Source organism: Nematolebias whitei, chromosome 1 (assembly GCF_014905685.2).
Source record: "Nematolebias whitei isolate Nwh7 chromosome 1, NemWhi1, whole genome shotgun sequence".
Lineage (NCBI taxonomy): Eukaryota > Metazoa > Chordata > Actinopteri > Cyprinodontiformes > Rivulidae > Nematolebias > Nematolebias whitei.
The window spans coordinates 26,686,166-26,707,231 of record NC_056498.1 but is presented as its reverse complement, the minus strand read 5'-3'; the positions used below and the strand labels follow the sequence as shown (position 1 = coordinate 26,707,231).

The 21,066-nt window shown below is 39.0% G+C and overlaps 1 protein-coding gene across 1 annotated transcript in view; it reads right to left on the bottom strand.

The window, feature by feature from the left end:
* Positions 1-21,066, bottom strand: part of LOC119423998 (adhesion G protein-coupled receptor L3) — a 159,966-nt gene that overhangs the window by 93,872 nt on the left and 45,028 nt on the right. Inside the window, exons 6-7 of the mRNA XM_037691788.1 lie at positions 16,037-16,075; positions 1,163-1,346 (exon numbers count right to left, since the gene is read on the bottom strand). Of these exons, the coding sequence (XP_037547716.1) occupies positions 1,163-1,346; positions 16,037-16,075 (223 nt within the window). The remainder of the gene's footprint in view (positions 1-1,162; positions 1,347-16,036; positions 16,076-21,066) is intronic.

Genomic DNA, 21,066 nt, shown 5'->3' with positions numbered 1-21,066 from the left:
TCAAGTGGGTAGGAGTTACACGGTGAATAAGAAGAAGGTGGATTTTTTTTTCTTTTTTTTTAATCATTTGGCTTGTCTGAGGTGGTGCAGATTATGGGCGGTTTTATCCACCAATTTGGTAATTTAGATTTATTTAGTTAACATGTATGCAAAAAATAGAAAAAAAACATGCAATTACAATCTTATTTATCATTGCAAAGACATTCTTCGTTGTCATAAAACAAATAGTATTTATTATTATATTAGTCTCTGTAAGTAGGTCCAGGAAAAAAATTATCAGTATTGGTATCGGCCAAATAATTTTTAACATATCGGCCAAGAATCCAATATCGTGCATCCCTACTCACAGCACTCCTCGTGTGTTTGAGGCTCTCAAATACTATTACTACACTTGGAATACTACAGCCTATGATTTACTGCAGTCCACACACTACTATGGGATACTAATATTGTGCATATTGATGATCACTGTCTATAGCAGGTAAAGTCATGAGGCAGCCTGATTTAAGTGCCCCTGGAAGTTTATGTACATCGCATATCAAGTCAACCATGCTCCGTAATAATATGAGCTCACACAAATGAAGGCCGCACTGCAAAGCCAAAACAAGCTGTACACTGATGTCCCCCCCGCTGAGGGATTTAAATAGTGAAGGTTTGCAGTTTTCAGGAGGAGTGTTTTTCTGGACTGAAACTGAACAGGGACTAAAAATATTCAATTGGGTAGGAGTTACACAGTGTAAAAGAACAAAGCCATTTTTTAAATATATTACAGTATTTAAATTTAAATAGTTTACACCGAAGGAGGGAGACTGGGAGTGAAACTTGAACGTGGACTACTGTATCCCTACATCACGGTTTTTCAATTATCACGGGAGGCGTGGTCCCCTACACCCTGTGATAAATGAGGGACTACTGTATATTTGATTAATTCTTGTAGGCACCGAGCGAAGACCTGCGAGGACATTTCAGCAAAGTGATAACAACTGCCAAATCTCAAGAAGCCATTGTTACGAGTCAAAACAAGACGGTCACAGTAAACATTAATCTGCTTCTCAAATAATCTCTATCAGGTATGATCCTCCACAAAACGTACCACGGCTCACAGATGAACTGCAAGTGGTGTGTAAAATGTAGGAATGTAGATGTGTGATAATAGACTTACGGATGTTGTCAGTGTTCTCTTGCACGATGTCGGTTTTTAGCAGGTTGTCAGCCAGAACGAAGGCCCCCTGCTCCACCGTGTCCAGCAGCATGGTGGCGGCTCTCAGCTGCTCGCTGGTGCTCAGCTCCCTCCACGCCGCCTGGGCCTTCGGCTGCAGCAAGTTGTTGACCGTCTCCACCATGGCCTGGGGAGTCCAAATGATTGATTTAGTGAAGGGGGAAATGAAGGTAAACTAAAGCGGCTCGGGACTGTGGCTGTTTGAGGTGGTGATATGGTCAATGGTAGGAGTCGAGGGAGATCAAAGGGAGTTCAGCACTGAAACAACAAATCTCACAATCCCATGAGAAAGTGCAGAGAAAATTAACGGTTGTTCAGTTTTACTCTAAATCTGATCTGAAAACTTTATTTTAATCAATTTACCGAACAATTTTCTGACTATTCCCAGTTTATTCAAGTTATGTTTCTGATCACAGATGGTGAACTAGCGGCGGTAGAATTAGTCATCTTGTTTTTGTGGTCATTTCCTTTTGTCTAGAGGGAGAATTAATCACGTAAAATGAATCACGACTAATGCGTACAGGACCAGAGGCCAGTTGTTGCATGTCTTGAGGCTAAAGTCTTTAATTGTCGTGATAAATGAGCCAACACGCAGACAAATTCGAACACACAGCAGCCAGACATTCCTGTGGGTGTAAAAGGTGTTTGCTGGTGGCAACTATCTGCAACCATTTAGCTCCCATCTCCCCTGCATAAAAATAACGATACCATTGAACGGCTATTATTCCTTCTTTAATCTCCCAACAACAAAGCTGAAGCGCCGAAGGAAGGATGGATTAAAAAAAAAAGAGGAAGAAGAAGAAAAAAAGAACTTCCTCAAGACAAGATGAAAATTTAAGAGCCATTAAAGATTTAAAAATGCCAATGGCAAGATTTATGAATTGAATACTAATTGGTCAAGCAAAGCAGTTCAATCCTTGTACCACTATTACCAGTAAACTGAGCATGAACGCCCCTGGAAAAATGAGACAAGCCATTTCCAAGCTGTTAAATTACAGCAGGTGGTCCAACATGTTATTATAAAAACTCTGATCTGCTGCTGGTAATAGAAACATTTCTTCCCATTAACTAGAATATTTATGTGAACACACTTCAAAAGGAGCACAAATTTGGTCACCTACAAACCTTCAAACGAATACTTGCACTTCTTCTAGGCTACGCACCTGCCACCTATTTAATGAAGTTCAGCTGTCCTTGTATAATTTACCTGATACTGACTAACTAGCATCCTACAGCAAAAGCTGTGATTCACAGGATGCTTATGTATCAAAAGGATCTCACTGTTGAAAGGTATCAGTCAGGAGAAGGGTACAAAACATTCATCTCCAAAAATAAAAAAATAAAAAGACCAGAAGTATGCCAATGTCCCCTGTCTTTGAAGGATTTGAATAGTGAATGTTTGTAGTTTTCAAGATGAGTGTTTTTCTGGCAATAACTGAACAATGAATGCAAGTAACCCTTAATGTTTATGGTGCAAGATATTCAAGTGGTTCCACGTGTATAAGAACAAATTTAGGGTTTTATTTTGGTTATTTTTTGATTGGCTGAGGCGGCACAGATTGACAGTTCCTGGTGAATGAAGAGAGCAATTTTAATCCACCACCAGGAGCAGTGAAAGAACCAAAAGGGGGACCCAAGGACCACCTTGATCATTTAAGGGAACCATACCTATAAGCAATATAAAAACTAGAAAGCAGTTTCTTCCAATGATTAGTGTACGGTGGCAATCATCTTGGACTTTGACATGGCAAACCAATTCTCAAAAGGAAACTTTGTAATGTCTAGATAGCCTCACACCAAAGTGGAAGTAGGTACCTTACTTATTTTATATTCTCATGTTCACAACATGCACAAATGGACAGAGGGCATTACCAATTCCCTGTCTTCGCTATGCGACAGGGAAGATGGAAGCTGGTCAGGGAGGCTGCCTAAAGCCCTACAGCAACACTGAAGGAGCTGCAGAAATTTCCGACAAACACTGGTTGTCAACTACATGCAACAACATTCTCCTGTTTTATCACGTTCCATAACCTCGTTTTATGTTGATTTAGTTTTCATTGTAATGTTTTACGGCTGTGATTTGGGGTTTCAATGAACAGCACTTTTGTCAACACAGGCTGATTTTAAATGTGCATTAAAAATAAAGCTGATTTGATTTGCTATGTCCGGACTACCATACATGGTATTGTAAAAAAAAAAAAGAAGAAGAAAGAAACCCACCACAGACAGTTTAAATATTTCAAAAGTTTGTTTGGTGCAGGAAAAATACAGAAAATCACCAATAAAACACCATACCCACGGCGAAACAGGGTGGTGGCAGCAGCATGACGCAACTTTTCTTTTCTCTGCAGCTGGAATGGGGGTTCATTTCATGGTGGATGGATTAATGAATGGTGGAACAGTTTTTAATAACTTTGGGAGTTGTCAAGAAAGGTGAAAATGAAAAGGTATTTTAATTTTGACCATGACAATGACCCCAAACACACATTGGAACCAGAGTACTGTTGTAGAGAGTTTTGTGTAACCCAACATTTTTCAGTCAGGTCATCTGGACAGTTTCTTTTTTTGTGCTGAAACGTTTTGCCTTCAATCCGGAATGCTTCATCAGTCAAGGAAACACACAACACAAAACTGATTCTTCCTCCAACAGCTTACTCCAAAGTGGAACAAACCAGTTATGTTGGTGCTAAGATGGTCACTTTGTCACGCACCCTCCTCCATTGCCAGCCCTCTTCCTTGTTAACAGTCATGTCAAACTGGTTGAAAACAACAAAGCCAGAGCTAGACAACAAAGCTAGAAGCCTTCCGGATCGAAGGCGAAACGTTTCATCACAAAAAAAAGAAACTATCCAGAAGACCTGACTGAAAAAAGTTGGATTGTATACCTGGATTTTTGAGCACGGACTTTGTTGTTAGTTTTGTGTAACCTATTCATTGCACCTCTTTAAGGTTTCCTAAGAACTTTTTTTTTTTGTTCAGTTAAACTGCACAAGAATGATGTCTAATTAATGGTGGGAAAAATGTGGAAATAGTCTATGATGGGCTGGCCTAGAATTTTAACCGGGTTGGGTAGACCTGATAGTCACTCGATGCTAATGGAACATAAAGCTTAAACTTTAAAACTCTCTTTCAAGCCCCACATAAGCCATACTGGTTAACTTGTCCCTGAAGATGCATTAAAAACAATGAGTGCTACAAAACAGTGCATTTTACTTAAAAAAAAAAAAACATAGATTATAAGAGGAAATAAAAGGGTCACTCAAATAAAATCCCAGTTACACTATAGTTTTAGGTTTGTTAAAACTCAGTGTAGCAGAAAGGGGCAGAGGACTAATTTTATTGAAATTCATGACACTCCAGCTGGTTTTTCTCCATTCAAAGCATACTCTTCACAAACACAATGTGCAAGTCTGATGCAAGAGTGAGCACACACATCCCTGCACCTGCCAGTACACAGGAAGGCAGCACAGTAAACCACCTACACACGCACGGCGAGTCTACCAACTTTGAAGTAATTATTCATTATCTGCACCCAATCTCCAATCACACCTTTTGACATTCAGCTAGAAGCAGAGGTTGATTCACTCTCAATTAAGGCGCTCTTTCTCTTCAGGCGCTGACATTTTTTCTTCTTCCTCTTTTCCTTTGTTCACAAATTCAAGATTTTCTTTTCTTGCGTTTTAGAACACCGAAATAATGGTTCTTCAGGGTCAGTACTTATGGACTAGCATAGGATTGTCTTGTCTTTTCACCCCACACAGGAAAGATTTTTTAAATGTTACAAAAATGGGGTAGAATAAGTCACCCAACAGGACAAAACATAAAGTCAAAATATGGGCTACGAACACACACTGAGGGGTGTGTACGCAAGTCAAGCAAACCTTTACATCAGGATATACAGTGGTTTTCATATTGGTCCTTAGATGAAGGCAAAACAGTAAATCTTATACTGACTTGAGCACCATTTGGACGCATGAGTATTAGGTAGAAATACAGCTCAGAAAGTGTCGCCAAAGTACTGGGTACATACACTTTTGTATATGGTACTTACTTCAGGAGTACTGTGTACGCATTTGGTACATACCCTGTAAAAAACAGGGAAATATAAGATATGTTTCAGGAATGTACCTGGTAGGCAAGAACACTGTGAGTACCAGGTACATTCTAGGTAGGTATCAAGTACAAACAAGGTAGGCATCAGGTATGTATCAGGTAAGTACCCAGTACAATCTGTAACGCACTGGTTGTATTATGTACAGAAATAAATGTTTATTTACTACCAAAATACACTCATTACCATAGAAGGCACTGTTTGGATTTGTTGAAATGGGGTTTTGAGGAAAGGTTATAAACAGTTAACACCTTTACCATTTTTAGATAAATCTTTGAACCGCTACAGTTTAGAGGAATAAGGTTCTGATTGATGAGCAAATGGCTAGTTTGAGTATCGCCACAACCGAATTGGACTTTTGTCATCTTTAAGCAACTGTAGTCTCAAAAATGTTATTGAAGTTCATATATGGCAAATATATGTAGATATTCCTGCAGGAAGTGCTCCTAGACTGCAGAGCAGTTAGCTGCTGCTAGTTTGTGCTTCTTATTAACCATAAAATTGATGGTTAAATGTATGTTTAAAAATTGAGAACAATGTGAACATTTACAAAATACTGTGAGCATGAACTAATATAAAACCTTTGCCACTGGAGTGGTTTTAAAATAGCAGTAATCCATTTGTGTCCTGGTCTAGCTTGGAGCAAGTGTTGGTGCAGAGTTTAAAATTGTTAAATGAACGTGAAGTGTCATGATGATCTGTGTTTTTGTCACAGTAATCCATAGAGAATTGCTTGGTGTACGAATGTCTACTAACCCTATGGAAAAAAAAAAAACAATTATAAATTTGCACCTATAGAAATGGGAAAAATCTAAAGGATTATGGTGTTATTCTCAGATTGAAAACCTGTCTAAACAAGTGGTGTCCCTTCCTAGTCCTCAAGGGCCACAAGCCTGCATGTTTTATGACAAGTCTCTGCTTCAACACATCTATTTCAATGAATGGGTGATTAGCAGGTTTCTGCAGAACTTGAGGACATGCCAAAGAGGCAATTCAATCACTGTATCAGGTGTGTGGAGTGGGAAAACCACTCAAGCATGTAGGACAGTGGCCCTCAATGGCAAGGATTGTACACCACTGGTCCAAACTATGTGAAACCGTAATTGTTGTCAAAGTTATTTCTTTCCAGATGTCAGTCGTTAAGTCCTTTGTTTATTCATGAAGTAAATAACACACACCAATCTAGTCAAAATTTAACATTATTAACTTCCACTGTGGTCAGTCAAAGAGCTAACTATTATTCTGAACTTTTTCACAAAACTCCTCTTATTCTGATTTTTTCCTTTCCACTCTTGCCAATAGGTTTGCAAATGATGGGAGACTGCAACAGTGAATATTCAATGCAACCTGCAGGTTTCCTTAGATAACTTTTACTAATTGGCTTTTATAATGTATGTGAATGTTTTTGTACAGTACTCTTCTGTTGTGACTTGGCGCTATATAAATAAACAACTGAATTGAAATTTTTAAAGAACGAAAATACTTTTTGTGTTTCTGAATTGGGATTGCAACATATAGAGAATCCTACTATCAGTGACATTTACAGTATCACTCACCCTGAGTGTGTGCATTTGTCTGTTAGCAAAATGAAACCCTCAGGAAGTAGTCATTAGAAGTACACATAATTTTAACCCAGTCCAATTTACAGATTTTGAGCTAAAACTTTGGATGATAGTAACTGAAAGACATCCATCCATCCATTATCTTTTACCCGCTTCTTCCATTTTGGGTCACGGGGGTCGCCGGTGCCCATGTCCAGCAATCACTGTGAGAGGGGCGGGGTACACCCTGGACAGGTCACAAGTCCATCACAGGGCCACATAGAGACAAACAACTATTCACTCTCTCTCACACCTAGGGACAATTTAGAGTTACCAATCAGCCTAACATGCATGTTTTTGGTCTGTGGGAGGAAACCGGAGTACCCGGAGAAAACCCACGCATGCATGGAGAGAACATGCAAACTCCACCCAGAAAGGCATCCGGACCGGGATTTGAACCGGGGACCTGCTCGCTGAGAGGCAGCAGCTCTACCAGTTGCGCCACTGTGCTGCTCACTGTGGAAGTCAATCTGCAAAATTTGATGTAATCCATTGGAAACATTGGAAATAACAGCCATCTTGGTCAGTTCAGTCAGATGTGTGATGACACCATTCGGCTGCTTTTAGCAAACTGCCTCTCGGTATGTAAACTAAAGCTGCTGCAAACACTAAATAATTATTTTATCTCCACTGTTTGTCTGTGGTGAACAAATCTGGTGGAATATAAATAGTTTGCATTTTTGCCTGTTACATGAGAACAGGGCTGGATAGTTAATGGGCTGTTCCGTTAATTGGAGTCACTGCTGGGTTGTTTCACCCAGAACATGGAAGACGACTGAAAATCTGACCCTTGGTCAATTTATACTGACTCAGAAAGGATAGGAGGACAGGCAGAAGTGGACATTAGAGGCTGGCAGGACGCCGAGCCGAGTCGAGTCGCGGTGTGTGTATCTCTTCCTGTGTGCTGATTGATGAAATGAACTCCGGGTCTCGGAAATTGATTCTGGCTGAAGCTGATCTGCCTCTCTTCACTTTTCGGTCCCCATCAGTCCCCACCCCTCTCTGTAACCATTTGGTTCTGGTCACTTGTTTTATATCTGTAACTGAGAGGTGATCTTAATATCATGTGCCTGTCTGTTGGCAAAATGTCTCATGAACCTCTGGATAAATTTTAATGAAACTTGCAGAAATGCATATCTAGAGGGTGGTCAAGCTGTTGCCTCTCAGCAAGAAGGTTGCCAGATTGAATCCCAGCCGGTGACCTTTCAGGATGGAGTTGGCATGTTCTCTAGGTGCATGCATGATTTTCTCCAGGTACTCTGGTTTCCTTCCAAAGACCAAAAACATTAATGTTAGGCTGATTGGTAACTCTAAATTGTTTGTGTGTGAATGGTTGTTTGTCTCATTTGTCTTTACGTGGCCCTGTGTATACCAACTTGTGACCTGACAAGGGTGTACCCCGCCTCTTGCACAGTGACTGTTGGACATGGGCACCAGTGACCCCTGTGACCCAGAAAGGAAGAACCGGATAAAGATAATGGATGGATATCAATCTACAACTGACTAATGTTTGGAGTTAACTCTCACAATGGCTGCCACAGCTATCCTTCCATCCATTATCTTTACATGCTTCTTCCTTTTCAAGTCACAGGGGTCACTGGTACCCATATCCAACTAACACGGTGCGAGAGGCAGGTTGCACCCTGGACAGGTCTCCAGTCCATCACAAGGACACATAGAGACAAACGAGACAAACACCCATTCACACTCTCTCTCATACTAGAGACAATTTAGAGTTACCAATCAGTCTAACATGCATGTTTTAGGTTTGTGGAAGGAAACCAAAATATATGGAGAAAACCATGCATGCATGAAGAGAACATGCAAACTCCACCCAGAAAGGTCAAGGGCCGGGATTTGAACTGGCGACCTTCTCGATGGGAGGCAACAGCACTACTAACTGAGCCACCGTGCCCTGCCATAGCTAACTTCTCTTAAAAAACAAAAATGCCTGCAACTTACTCAAGTTTACAGATACTGTTCTTGTAGTTTCACGTTCAGACTCACTGCATGTCTACCACGTATTAATCCCCGGCTGCAGAGGAAACCAGGTCTTTTTAGGAAACAGACTTTAATGAACAACGTGTCGTTATTTCGCATTATATTCAGTTTGATCATTCTGGGACTGTTTCACAGAGTTATCAGTGTTAGAAAAGAAAACCATGTCATATTCCCTCTTCTCAGACAGAAATACCTTTTTTTTTTCCCCCAAACATTAATATTAAAATTATATCAGAAATTCAGCACTCTACAGACTTCTTAAGTGAAAAAGGCAACCTTTGTGATTAGGGAACAAGTTCCAAGTTAGAAATAAATATTCATAGTTGTTAAGATAATATTTCAGCTAATAGTAGAAAATGGTAAGTATGTTTATAGACATGATGCAAGAGAAAAAAACATTTAATGTTATTATGGACCAAATTTTTATTGTATTACTACTTTTAAAATCTATAGTGAGCAAAGATGATTAAAGAACTATCTTTTCTTGAAGAAAAGTATGCCACCCATCACATTTCATACCAGATTTTAAGAATAATGTCATCTTATGCAGAAAAAAATGACCAATTCTTTGTTTAGGTCAAAACTTGAATTTGCCCTTAAGTTGAATTTATTGTGAGATCTTGTTATCTATCTATCTGATCTATTATAGCTCAGAGTATGTGTTGTGAATGACTCTCAGCTACAACCACCAACTTTCAGCTCAGTGTCTGTAAAACTTACTGAGTTGTAGCCATTTTCATATTTCCTATATTTGTCAATCAACTATTGATTTCTTGAATGCCTAAAATAATCTCAATGACTTACAGTTCAATGTAAAAAAATAATATAAAATCAGTCCAGTGTGTTGTATGGCCCATGGAGAGCACAATATAAAAGTGTTTTCTGGTAAACCTTGTTATGTGACATGATCAAAGATTTTGTTGAGTCAGAGATGTTAATTTGAACCTTTGCTTTCAAATATGTCAAACGTTTTGTCTCAGCCAAAAGCTTGAGCTCAGTGGTGACATGGACCGATGAAAGCCTCAGTGCTGTAAATGAAACTGTTCACTTCAAAAGCCAGTTTTCAATTTGAAATCAAATTTTTAGATTTACATTTTAATTTAGACGTGATTTCATCATCCATCCATCATCTTCCGTTTGTTCTGGAGTTGGGTCGCGGGGGCAGCAGATATCTCTTTCCACAGCTATAGGCATTCACAAGCCAGCTGTGAGACAAAGTCTGTCCAGCGTGTCCTGGGTTGTCCCTAGTTTCCTTTCAGTTAGGCATACCAAGAACACCCAGGGAGCATCCTTACCAGATGCCTGAACCACCTCAACTGGCTCCTATAGATGTGGACGAGCAGCGGAGTCTCTCCTGGATAACTCACCCAATCTCTAAATGAGAGTCCAGCTGCCATGAAGAGTAAAGTCATTCAGTCGACCATCTGTATTAGTAATCTTGCTCTTTCACTACCCAGAGTTTTTTGACCATAGGTGAAGGACGGAACATAGAACAACCGGTAAACAAAGAGCTTCAATTTACAGCTCAGCTCCCTCTTCATCGCAATGGACCAAGACAGTCCACAATACTGCAGAAGCTGCACTGATCCGTCTTTTGATCTCTAACTCCATTCTTACCTCCCTCGTGAACAAAACCCAGAGATACTTCAACTCTTCCACTTGAGGCAGCACTGCAGTCCCAACCAAGAAAGGATGATCCACGCTTTACTGACCAAGGACCTTTAATTTCAGCAATAAAATGTATTTTATTGCAGCTTGTAACATTTTGTTCTCGTGTGTTGCTTTGATTGAAATGTTTTGGTTGATTGAAGAAAATAAAGACAAAATCAAGTCCATACTAGATTTAACAGATAAATCTCAAAGAAAAAACTGGTGTGCGTTCAAAAACCCATCACCAACTGTTACCCTTCACTCGTCCGCTGACCCCTCTACATCCTGAACAGTACCAGTCTGTAAATGCACTCTCCCGGGACTCTGTGAGAACAGATGAAACGGTCTTCACTTCTTAGTTTATCTTCATCTTTCAAATAAGAGCTACCAGGTAAATTTTATCATCTCATTACACTCCCGAACGAGGAACCTCCCTCTGGTTTAAGGTCGTCCTGCTCTGCAACACTCCCCCCTCGGGTCGTCTTTTACACAAACGTGTCATTTTCATCAGGGTCAGAGTTTCATATCCTCCCATCTGTCCTGAAAATTCACACTTATTTGGCTCCAACTGAGGCACAAAATGTTATCGTTTTATATTTTTATATCCTGAAGCAACGATGCTCATTGTACTCTGCACTGACAAATCCCACATTCCCTACTTGAAAAAATAACAGCGAACATGTTTGACTTCAGAACAACACAGAGACATAATCACAGTAATTGGGCGAACATAATGTCTTTGCCTTTAAACAAGGCGGCATTAATGTGACTAAAAAGGCAAAAGAAGCAGGGTGCCAAATTTTAACATGTTTGTTCAGAATCAAAAGGGCGAAGCAGAGAAACGTTTCTGCAGGAGAAACACGAAACATAAGAGCTGATCGTCGTGCACGTTGCTGGCTCATCAAGGCCAAATCCTATTCAGGGGAATTTAATTAGCCCCGACGTGAGGTGGATATGACTCTTTTAGAGGGATTCAGATGGAATTTAGTTTAAAATACCTGCAAAGAGTTCCTCTTTAAGATTAAAGATCTGGTAATCCTTAAAAGAATGCTCATCGCCTAACACCTATCATGGCATAGCTTTAATTCAAGATGGCTGCCTCAGCCATCCCCATGTGTTAACACTTGAAGCATGTGTTGAGGATGAATCTCCACTAGAATCATATGAATGTTACCTCAATATGTGTCATTTGAATAAGTTACAGCAATTCTTGTGCGGTGAAGGTCAATTGTGGTGCCATCTTGATTTGGATTACAGTAGTCCCTCGCTACTTCGTGGTGGTTCATTTTTCGTGGACTCGCTTTATCGCGGTTTGTTTAAGTATTGTGCAGTACTGTACATGTACATAATATTTTCCAAAATAAAAATTAAAATTAAAAATGTGCTGCCATTTTGTAGTTTTCTTTCATTATGCCTTCACTGTTTCAGTCTAAAGAACTGTTACCCAGAAGCCACCAGTTCACTTCCCAGAAGTCAACACTGCTTCCAACCGCTGCTTGCTGCAAACGGAGGGAAAGTTTTGCAACCAAATCCAGAAGTAACAATAATAAGCTCACAGAACTGGCAAGAGGAAAGTATCAAATAATCCTGAAGCTGAACTCATCCTTCAAGTTGTAACTTCACTGTTGAGTAGCTGGGCTCAGTTGATCTGGACTCAGTGTGACCCGGGTCCTGGGAGCTCCTGAGGCTGTAGGCCTCAGTCTGGTTCTGGTCGAGCGGTGCTGGTCCAGACCAGGCCAGAGGTGATGGATTAAATCCTGGGCAGCCTTCTCCTGGAGCAGCAGCGGAGGGCTTCAGTCATGCTGCACTAGGACTTTTTTTCATCTATCGGGTCAGACGGAACCGAGCCGCTCCTGTTCTGCAGAGCCCTTGTAAGTAAAATTTTGTAGCTCCTGTATATATAAGTACTGTATGTTGTTAAAATTAGTAGGTTTAAGAGTTTAGAGGACTGATTTGTGGGCTTCATTGCTGCAGGATAGGTCTGCAGAAATGAATCGAGCCAGAATAAAACCAGAACCGAGCTTCTGCTGTTCTGCAGTGCTAGTAAGTAAAACTTAGTAACATATGTTGTTAAAATGATGTAGGTTTAAGAGTTTAGAACATTCCAAGAGTGTGGGAAGAGTTTCTAAAGCCTTAATATAAAGTTTACTGTACTTGAACTTAAACTTGGGCTACTGTATCCTACTTTGTGATTTTTCACTTATCGCAGGGCTTCAGGGTACGGATCCCCCGCGATAAACGAGGGACTAGTGTAACTCCAAATGTCAATCAGATGTACAAGTGGTGACTTTCTCAAAGTTTCATTAAAATCTATCCAGTGGGTCATGACGTTTTTTTGCAAACCACATACAAACAAACACACAGGCAAGAGCAAAATCATTGGCCTGCTTTTGTCTTTATGGGGCCGTTCTTGTCCAGTTCAACCCAAAGAACCGTGTTTTATTTTGGACGATGTCCCTCCCTCCCTCAGCATAATGCCACCTGAAACCTCCTCAGTTTTCCCTCAGTCCCATCGCTGTCTGTTTCCAGCAGCACGTGCGTTCTCAGAGCGAAAAGAAACAGCAGAAGCAGGTGCATCTGCTAATCCCACTTATGTCAACCACAAGGGTCCTGTTGGAGAAAACATGGCCCGTTTTCCCTAATCAATGAAAGTCCCCCCACCACACACACATACACACACGCATGCTTTAAAGGCAGCCAGCATGAGCAGTCGATGCCTGTGTTTACCCGCAGCCCCAGATGTTGTGCCGTTATGTTGGTTATTCAAGTCAAAGCACTCCACTGTTGTTTGAATTTGTCAAGCTAGCAAAGCTAAGCAGTGTGTGCGGTTGTCTTTATTATTGTTGACTAAACCCACACGGCATAGACTCAGCTAATGGCTCCAGTGTGCCAAGAAAAGAGATACATTTGAGGAAAACATTGTGTGAAATGTATTTATTTGTGATTTGTTTCGTTTAGCTTTTAGCTTATTTAGCAATGCTGTATCCCGAATATTCAAGATAATTCTCTAGCCACTAAAAATAAATTAATTTTATTTAATTAAGATATTTTCTGAGTGTTTTATGAGTAAAACAAGTAGATATTTAAAAGCTGAGCTTTAAAGTGATTTAAATTAAGATACTCTTTAGTTGAGAACAGCTGAAAATTGAAGCCTGATGCTCAGATTATGTGTTGTGAATGACTTAGTTACTACCACTTGAATTGTTAGTGTCTATTTCTGTAAACTTAACTGAGTTTAATCTATTTGTGTTAGCTAAGGTCAGTTAGTTGTAGTGACCATCTTGGCATTAATTGATCCTGAAGATGAATTAAGGTGCACTTCTATTGACAACTTTATCATATTTACTTAAAATCCATTCAGTGGTTCAAGAGATATTTTGCTAACAGACAAACAGTGTTGACTTGAACCACTTATGCCAAAGATCTAGCCAATGATCTTGCACAACAAATAATGCTCAAAATATGTATTTCAGATGAATCTCAGCTAGTACCACATCAAATATGGCACTTTATTTGGTAATTTTAATTAAATAGCACTTTAATTGGTGATATGTCACTTTATCTGTGCTGCTGATTATCCATGCTGCTGATTTCTTACCCATAAGCTGCTGTATTCATACCCATCTGCTCACAACAGACTCATGTTCAGGCTGCTGTTATACCATATTATTTTGCATTATTATTGTTTAGCATATATCTTAAATCCTTGTACACTGTTTCTTTTTATACTTCATATTTTTGCTATTTTTAGGTGTAACTGGGACCTTCAGTACACAATTTTGTTCCACCTCATGTATCACATGTGATGTGAATGACAATAAAGAACCTTGAACCTTAAAATTCAAGCTCAATGTCTGTAAAACAGACTGAGGTATCACCATGTTATTTGATCTCTGAAGTCTGTTGGCTGTGGGGGCCATTTATTTACTTATTTATTTTTCCTTTATTTTACCAGTAAGGTCCTACTAAGATGGTGGTGTTATGGGCCAAATGAAAGTAATCATTTGTTAAGATGATATTTTACATAAAAGCAGTTAAATATTTGAAGAAAAATGATATACATTAATATTTAGTGACAACTCTGAGACTTATTGTGAAACAAGTTAGTGACAATGTCATTTCCGGGGCTGGGGAAACTATAAACGGACGTGGGCTCCATAAAAAGCGACTTGGGAGCTGAGTAATTCACTCTTCGGTCTCCTTTTTTTTTTTGGGGGGGGGGGGGGGGGGGGGGGGGGGTCGTTACAGTGGCAGGAATACAAATCAAAAACATTCACATCAAAGTTTCAGTTCAACAAAACGTACTATAAATGAAATAAAATCTTAAACTGGGTTGACATTAAAAGTCAATCAGGTGTAGATGTACAACCAATAATTACTTTCTAAAAGTCTCAGTAAAATCTGTTCAGTGGTTCATGAGATACTTTGCTAACAGTCTTTAAAATCACAGTTATAGTTTGCTGTAAAAATGCAAATGTCTTTTTCTTCTATTAAAGTCAAACAATGAAAGCAGATGAGGCCATTACTGCGTTTGGTATTAAGTCATAAGAATATAATACTAATATTGTCCATGCATTTCATATTTAGATCTAATAAAGTCAGTACATAATGTCTTTTAAGATGGTCAGATGTTAAAAAAAGTATTTATTTTAGTTTTATTTATTTATTTATTTCATATTTGCTTCCAGTTCCACCATTTGTCTTTTCTGCGACTTTTGTTGAAGACCACCAAATGTGACACAAACACACAAGTCACATGGATGACGTCTGCACAATCACTCAGATCTAAACAACAAACCACTTTCTGATATGTCTTGAAGGAATTAAAGCCAAATACATATTGCTTAACACGAGAAGTGCACACAGAAACCAACATCTGGCTCTTATGTACATTAATTTAGGCCATCTGTATGGACGAAAGGAGACGCCAATCCCTTCCAGGTTTCTTGATGAGGCAGATATTAGTCTGATGACAACTTAAATCTCACCCCTGGGATAAGAAAATTCACTCTGCAGCCTGGCAGATGAATTGCTGAGCAAAGCAAGAGAACCACCTTGTAAATTGGGGAAAATATGTATTATGCATCAGGGGAAGCATAACGTGCCATGGCTTCGGCTGACTTAGTAGTTAGGGATTGACTTGTTAGTAGATTGAGGTCATTTCATCTGGTTCTTCCGCATTTGCTGAAGAAAGTATGCATGCGTGAACTTTTTAACACATCCTTGGGTTTAAAGAAAAAACTGTCATGAGATTAAAAGGCAGGCAAAACAATGGGATGAAGCATACAGAGTGCCCAGATGTGTGATCACGAGGTTTGACCCTTTGATTTAGGCTTTCTTGACAATATCTATGTCCATGTGCTTCAAAGGGTCAAACATCAGATTTGAGGGTGAAAAATGACAATGACTTTAAAGGTGGCACAAAGGGGGTAAGCAAGCAAACGGGAGAAGTACCTGAACGTAAAATCGACATGAGCGCTCTCTCTTCTGCAGCTGAAATCCAAAGAAAAGGCACAAAGAGTTAGAAGAAAAGGTCAACAGCTTAAGTTTCTACTTTGAAAAATCTCTGCTAGAAAAATGAATTCCAACAGTCAGAAAACATTCAGTGGACTGTATAAAAAAGAAGAAGATATTCAATTATACATTTGATTCTTGCATGACTTTAGTGTGAAGAATTTAGTGTTTAAAATGATCAAATTTATGGTTGTTTTATTTATCTGCTAAAAGCAGAGACTTAAAGGCTTCAGATTTACTGTAAGTCCATACCTGCAAACTCACAAGGGATGAAAAAGGTGACAAACCTAGTGCAGACATCCCCCCAGCAAAAGATTTAGTGATTTTTAACATGTAAATTAAGCATTCTGGTATACTCCAAGAAATAAATTAGATGAAAAGACAAAATGCTTCAGGTGAAAGACATTTGCTAACATCTCCTAATTTATTTAGGACATACGCAGGAAAAATGGCTATTGAACCAAAAAATGATCATTAAACAAGCACCAACAACGGCAAGCCAAACAAAAACCAAATATAGCAGAGCATTTTGCTAATAGCAAAAACTTGTGTCTTAAGTACGTAGTGCAAAGCTAGTAGCGCACAATACAGATGCACTGGCTAAGATGCTACAGATGTAGTGCTCCGCTTCTCTAATGCATCCCACCCCCCGGTCGACAACTGCCGACACTTACAAAATGCTAAGCTAACAGCTAGCACTATATAAGTGCACTAGCTTAGTGCTTACGAGCTAGCGTGAACTTTGTTGCAAGTCAGGTTGTGAGCTAGTTAGCGTGACATGTAGTGCTAGCTTAGCGCTATGTAAGTCCAGTCAATGGGAAATAATGCCATCTACCATGTCTCTGAACCCCTCCCCCCCACACACACACCACCCTGAAAAACAAACTCTTTGGATTTAGATGATTAACGTAAATTACATATTTTTGCTTAAAATAGGCAAATTTCGCAGAAAAGCGACAAGTTTGCAGGTATGTAAGACACTGATTAGGTCAATCTTGCTGAAAGGTTGCTCCTTACACCACCATCAAAATACAGTCAACCCTACCAATAGAAATTTAGTTGAACACAATTATTTTGAAAAACAAAAAGTGTTCAGATTGTACCTAAACATATTTTTCTGCTACCTACAAATAGGCCAACTCAGTACGCAAACCACGACACTGTGCACCTCACTGGGTGACTGATTGTGCATTCAACTGTGTACATGGAGGTGCTCACTTCTAGTGCCATCAAGGAGTGTTGGAGGAAAGTGAAACCAAACCAAGTTGTTCACTCTCGCAGTAAAAATCTGTACATTCACAATGCTGTGGCACATTTTGAAAATGCAGGCAGAACCAAATGTCTATGAACCAATCTCTTGTGATGCCAGACCTGCAAAAAAAGCCATAAGAACGCTACAGGAGTTGCCAAAATGTGTGTGGTTGTGTCAACTACCTCCGGTGCTAAACTTCAGAGAAGGAGTATGCATTCCTGCTGAATGCAGAAATGTCACGACTGAAGGTGATTCTCCTTCCAAACACTAACTTCTTCCACCTCCTCTAACTCTCCTGTGCCAGCAGCATTTTCTTAAAGAGTTGGCTGTTTTAAAGAAAGTGTTATTTGCCATTATTTCATATTGTTTTGTTTCCACTGTTTGATACTTTTGGTGATGTTCTTAATAGCGATGGGTATTTCAAGCAAACCGCTCATTGACTTTGTCCATATTTGTGGTCTATCTGGTCTATCCCTCCATCTACAGCTCTAAACATAAGACCCTTGAAGCAACTCATGTTGCTCGCAACGTGAGCTGTTTTGGTTCTTTACTCATACAAGTTTAATTAACATACTGTGTCAGGACAATAACAAACTGTCTAAAAGCAGGGAAAGCAGTCTTTATGTGTGCTAATCTCAGCTGATGCTTTATTATTTATGACAGTTGTCTGATCTGTGTCCTAAAAAACAACAACATTGTCCATACGGCGGTATATTCAGGTTTACTCAACTGGTCCTGCAGCTGAGAACCACTCTAATCAGAGTCAGAGTCAGAGTCAGAGTTTCTTTATTGTCATTCGCACCTCATGTGGTACATGTGGTGGAGCGAAATTATGTACACGGGGTCCCAGTTACATCCAACAATAAAATGTCTAAGAAAAACAGTAATAACATCTAAGATATGAACTAAGAAAAACATCAACTAAATATACACTAAGCACTCATAACATAAAACATTGAACATCAGCACAAACATGAACATGAGTCTGTGAGCAGATGTGCACGTATGAACACATCAACATTGAAACAGATCAGCAGCAACATGAAACAGATCAGCAGCAACATGATATGGTTTTTCACAGTGATTATTCTAGTCAGATATTCATGAGTCTAACAGCCTCAGGGTAGAAGCTGTTCCTCAGTCTAGTGGTTCTACACTTAATGCTCCTTAACCTCCTTCCTGAGGGGAGTGGGGCAAAAAGTGTGTGTGCTGGGTGGGTGGGGTCCTTCATGATGCAGGTGGCCTGCGTCATGAAATGAAACAGAGGCTAATGAAACACTAATGAAACAGAGGCTTTGGTATAGACGTGTGCTGCTGTTAATTCTGCTAGCCAGTAATGTTTGTATTTCTTAATTTTGAACAGTCCATTTGGTCATTATGGAGGGGGATGCATGTGAATTTATGCTTACCCATGACCATAGTTTCCGCTTTGTAATCCTTTCAAAATAAACTGCGATGGACGCAAGAGACGTGGGGACAATTCAAATTGCCATGTTTTTCTTGGAAAGAGGGTTCAAGAAAGCGCCCCAACTGTAAAAGCACCACTATCAGATGCCGGTGTGAATAAAAAAGGCTTTGACTGTTGGATTCATTTTTTTTTTTTTTTTGAAAATTTTAACTGGACTTCAAACATTTGAAAGTCACCACTCATATTTAGCCATTAGACAAGAACTGTGCCTCTGTTACTCTGAAAATTACTGTTTTATTGTGGTAAGCACTTTTTAGAGAGATGATAGAGGGTTGGAATGATTTATTTGAATTTCCTTTATTATTATAGGGAAAATAATCCGTTTACAAAGTACACATTTTCAAGACAAAGCGGTTATTTGAACAAATAGTGACAACCAGATATTGACACATGACTCCATGTTTAAATCTCAATAGATCTGAATATACTTTTCATGCTGCTTTTCAATGTTGCTTGACAAAACAAGGTTGGCTCTCGTGTGTGGTTTTCTCAGAACAGCTGCTTTACTATCCTGATTGATGTATTACAGCTGGGATCTTTGCAGCATGTTCGCACATCTCTGTAAATGACTTCTGAAGCTCTGTTAGAGTGACCATCGCCGAAGACCCCATTCGCTCAGCTTTATTGGACAGCCAAACCAAGGAGGAGTCCTAATGTTTTCACACTTCTTCCATTTCACAATCACTGAGGTCATTGTGCTCCTGGGAGCACTCAGAGGTTTAGAAATGGTTTTACACCCCTGGCCTGATCTATGCTTCACTGCAGCTTTACCACAGAGCTCTATAAAGACTTCATCGGACTTGATAGCCTGGATGTTGTTCTGACATTTACCTCGGGCTCTGTCCACATTAATACAGATGTTTTGAAAAATGGACTTTTGCACTTTTTACCTATATAAACTGTTTTTTGTGGGAAAAAAATACTTGGGGGAGATAAAAGTCCTTTGAAAAACAAAAAAATTAATTTTGATGTCCATGTCTTGACAATCTGAGCGTTTGAGAAGTGATGTCATAGCACAGTTACTATCTTACTGTTTTATCAGCTGTTCTTACTGTTTTAGTTTTATTTTAAGCCTGTATTCTGTATTTCTGTAATGTGATTTTATCTACAAAAGGTGCTATATAAATAATGTTTACTTAGTTACTTACTTTACACATGCTAATACTATTGCTAATGCTAATACTTCTGCGTTAGAAACCACAACAATAAAGCCATTTTTACAGTTTTTTCAAAACTTCTGGCATGCTGTATTTAGGCTCTGTTATCATTAAACTTTAAATGGGAGTTAATGAATGAAAGCAAATCTAACTACAAAACAATTATTTAAAAAAAATTGCTGCTTTGCATTTGAAAGTACTGTTTGATATTCAAAATCACCACCTATTGGTGCAGCACGAAAATTTAACATTTCTTATAGAGATTTGGTCGACTAGTACTTCTACAAACATCTCAGACATTCAAGTTATTGCAGTGCATGATGGGCAGGGATTTCCAATGTTGGTAGTCGTTGAATAATAAAAAAATCAAATAATTAATGGGAAGCAGCTTTTTAACATTTTATTTTTTACCAGCACCTGGTAGTAACGCTCTCCTAAAAGTACCATGAAGTAGCAGTATAATGTACTAAGTTGGATCCTAATCAACACGTGACCATCCAGACAGGACGCTTCAGTAATTTCAACCATTGACATATGTTTTAACCAGACACAGGACAGGAATCTAGAAGTTAAAATAACAGAAGTTACAAATTTGAAAAAGTTATTTTTCAGCCATCTTAGTTTTATTTTAAAAGGAATACAAGCTGAAACCATGGTTACAGGAGAACTGCAACTTTAATTCATTTCAATTCAGTTTATTTATATAGTACCAAATCACAACGGAACTTCATGATTATGTGTAAACTAGTTCAGATTGATACTCTGGAATAGTGAAAATGAAGAAAATCAAACACAACCAGCAGTCAAAATTAGCTGCAGCATTAAAACGTGTGCATGTTCAAAGCCTTTGTTTTATTAGATAGTTTTTCAGCCATATAACCAGTCGTAAGTTGAAATAATTCACAACTTCTATTGAAAGATCGACCGGTCTCTGTTGGTGTGTGAGTTTGTGAATTTTTGAAGAATATTCAGACATTGAAAAGTACTTCTCCTTGAAATGCCTATCTCTTATACTGATGTCTATATGTGTAATAGAAAACATCAAAATTAGTTGTAATTACAAAAATTGGCTTTTCGGCGTAAATAAACTGTA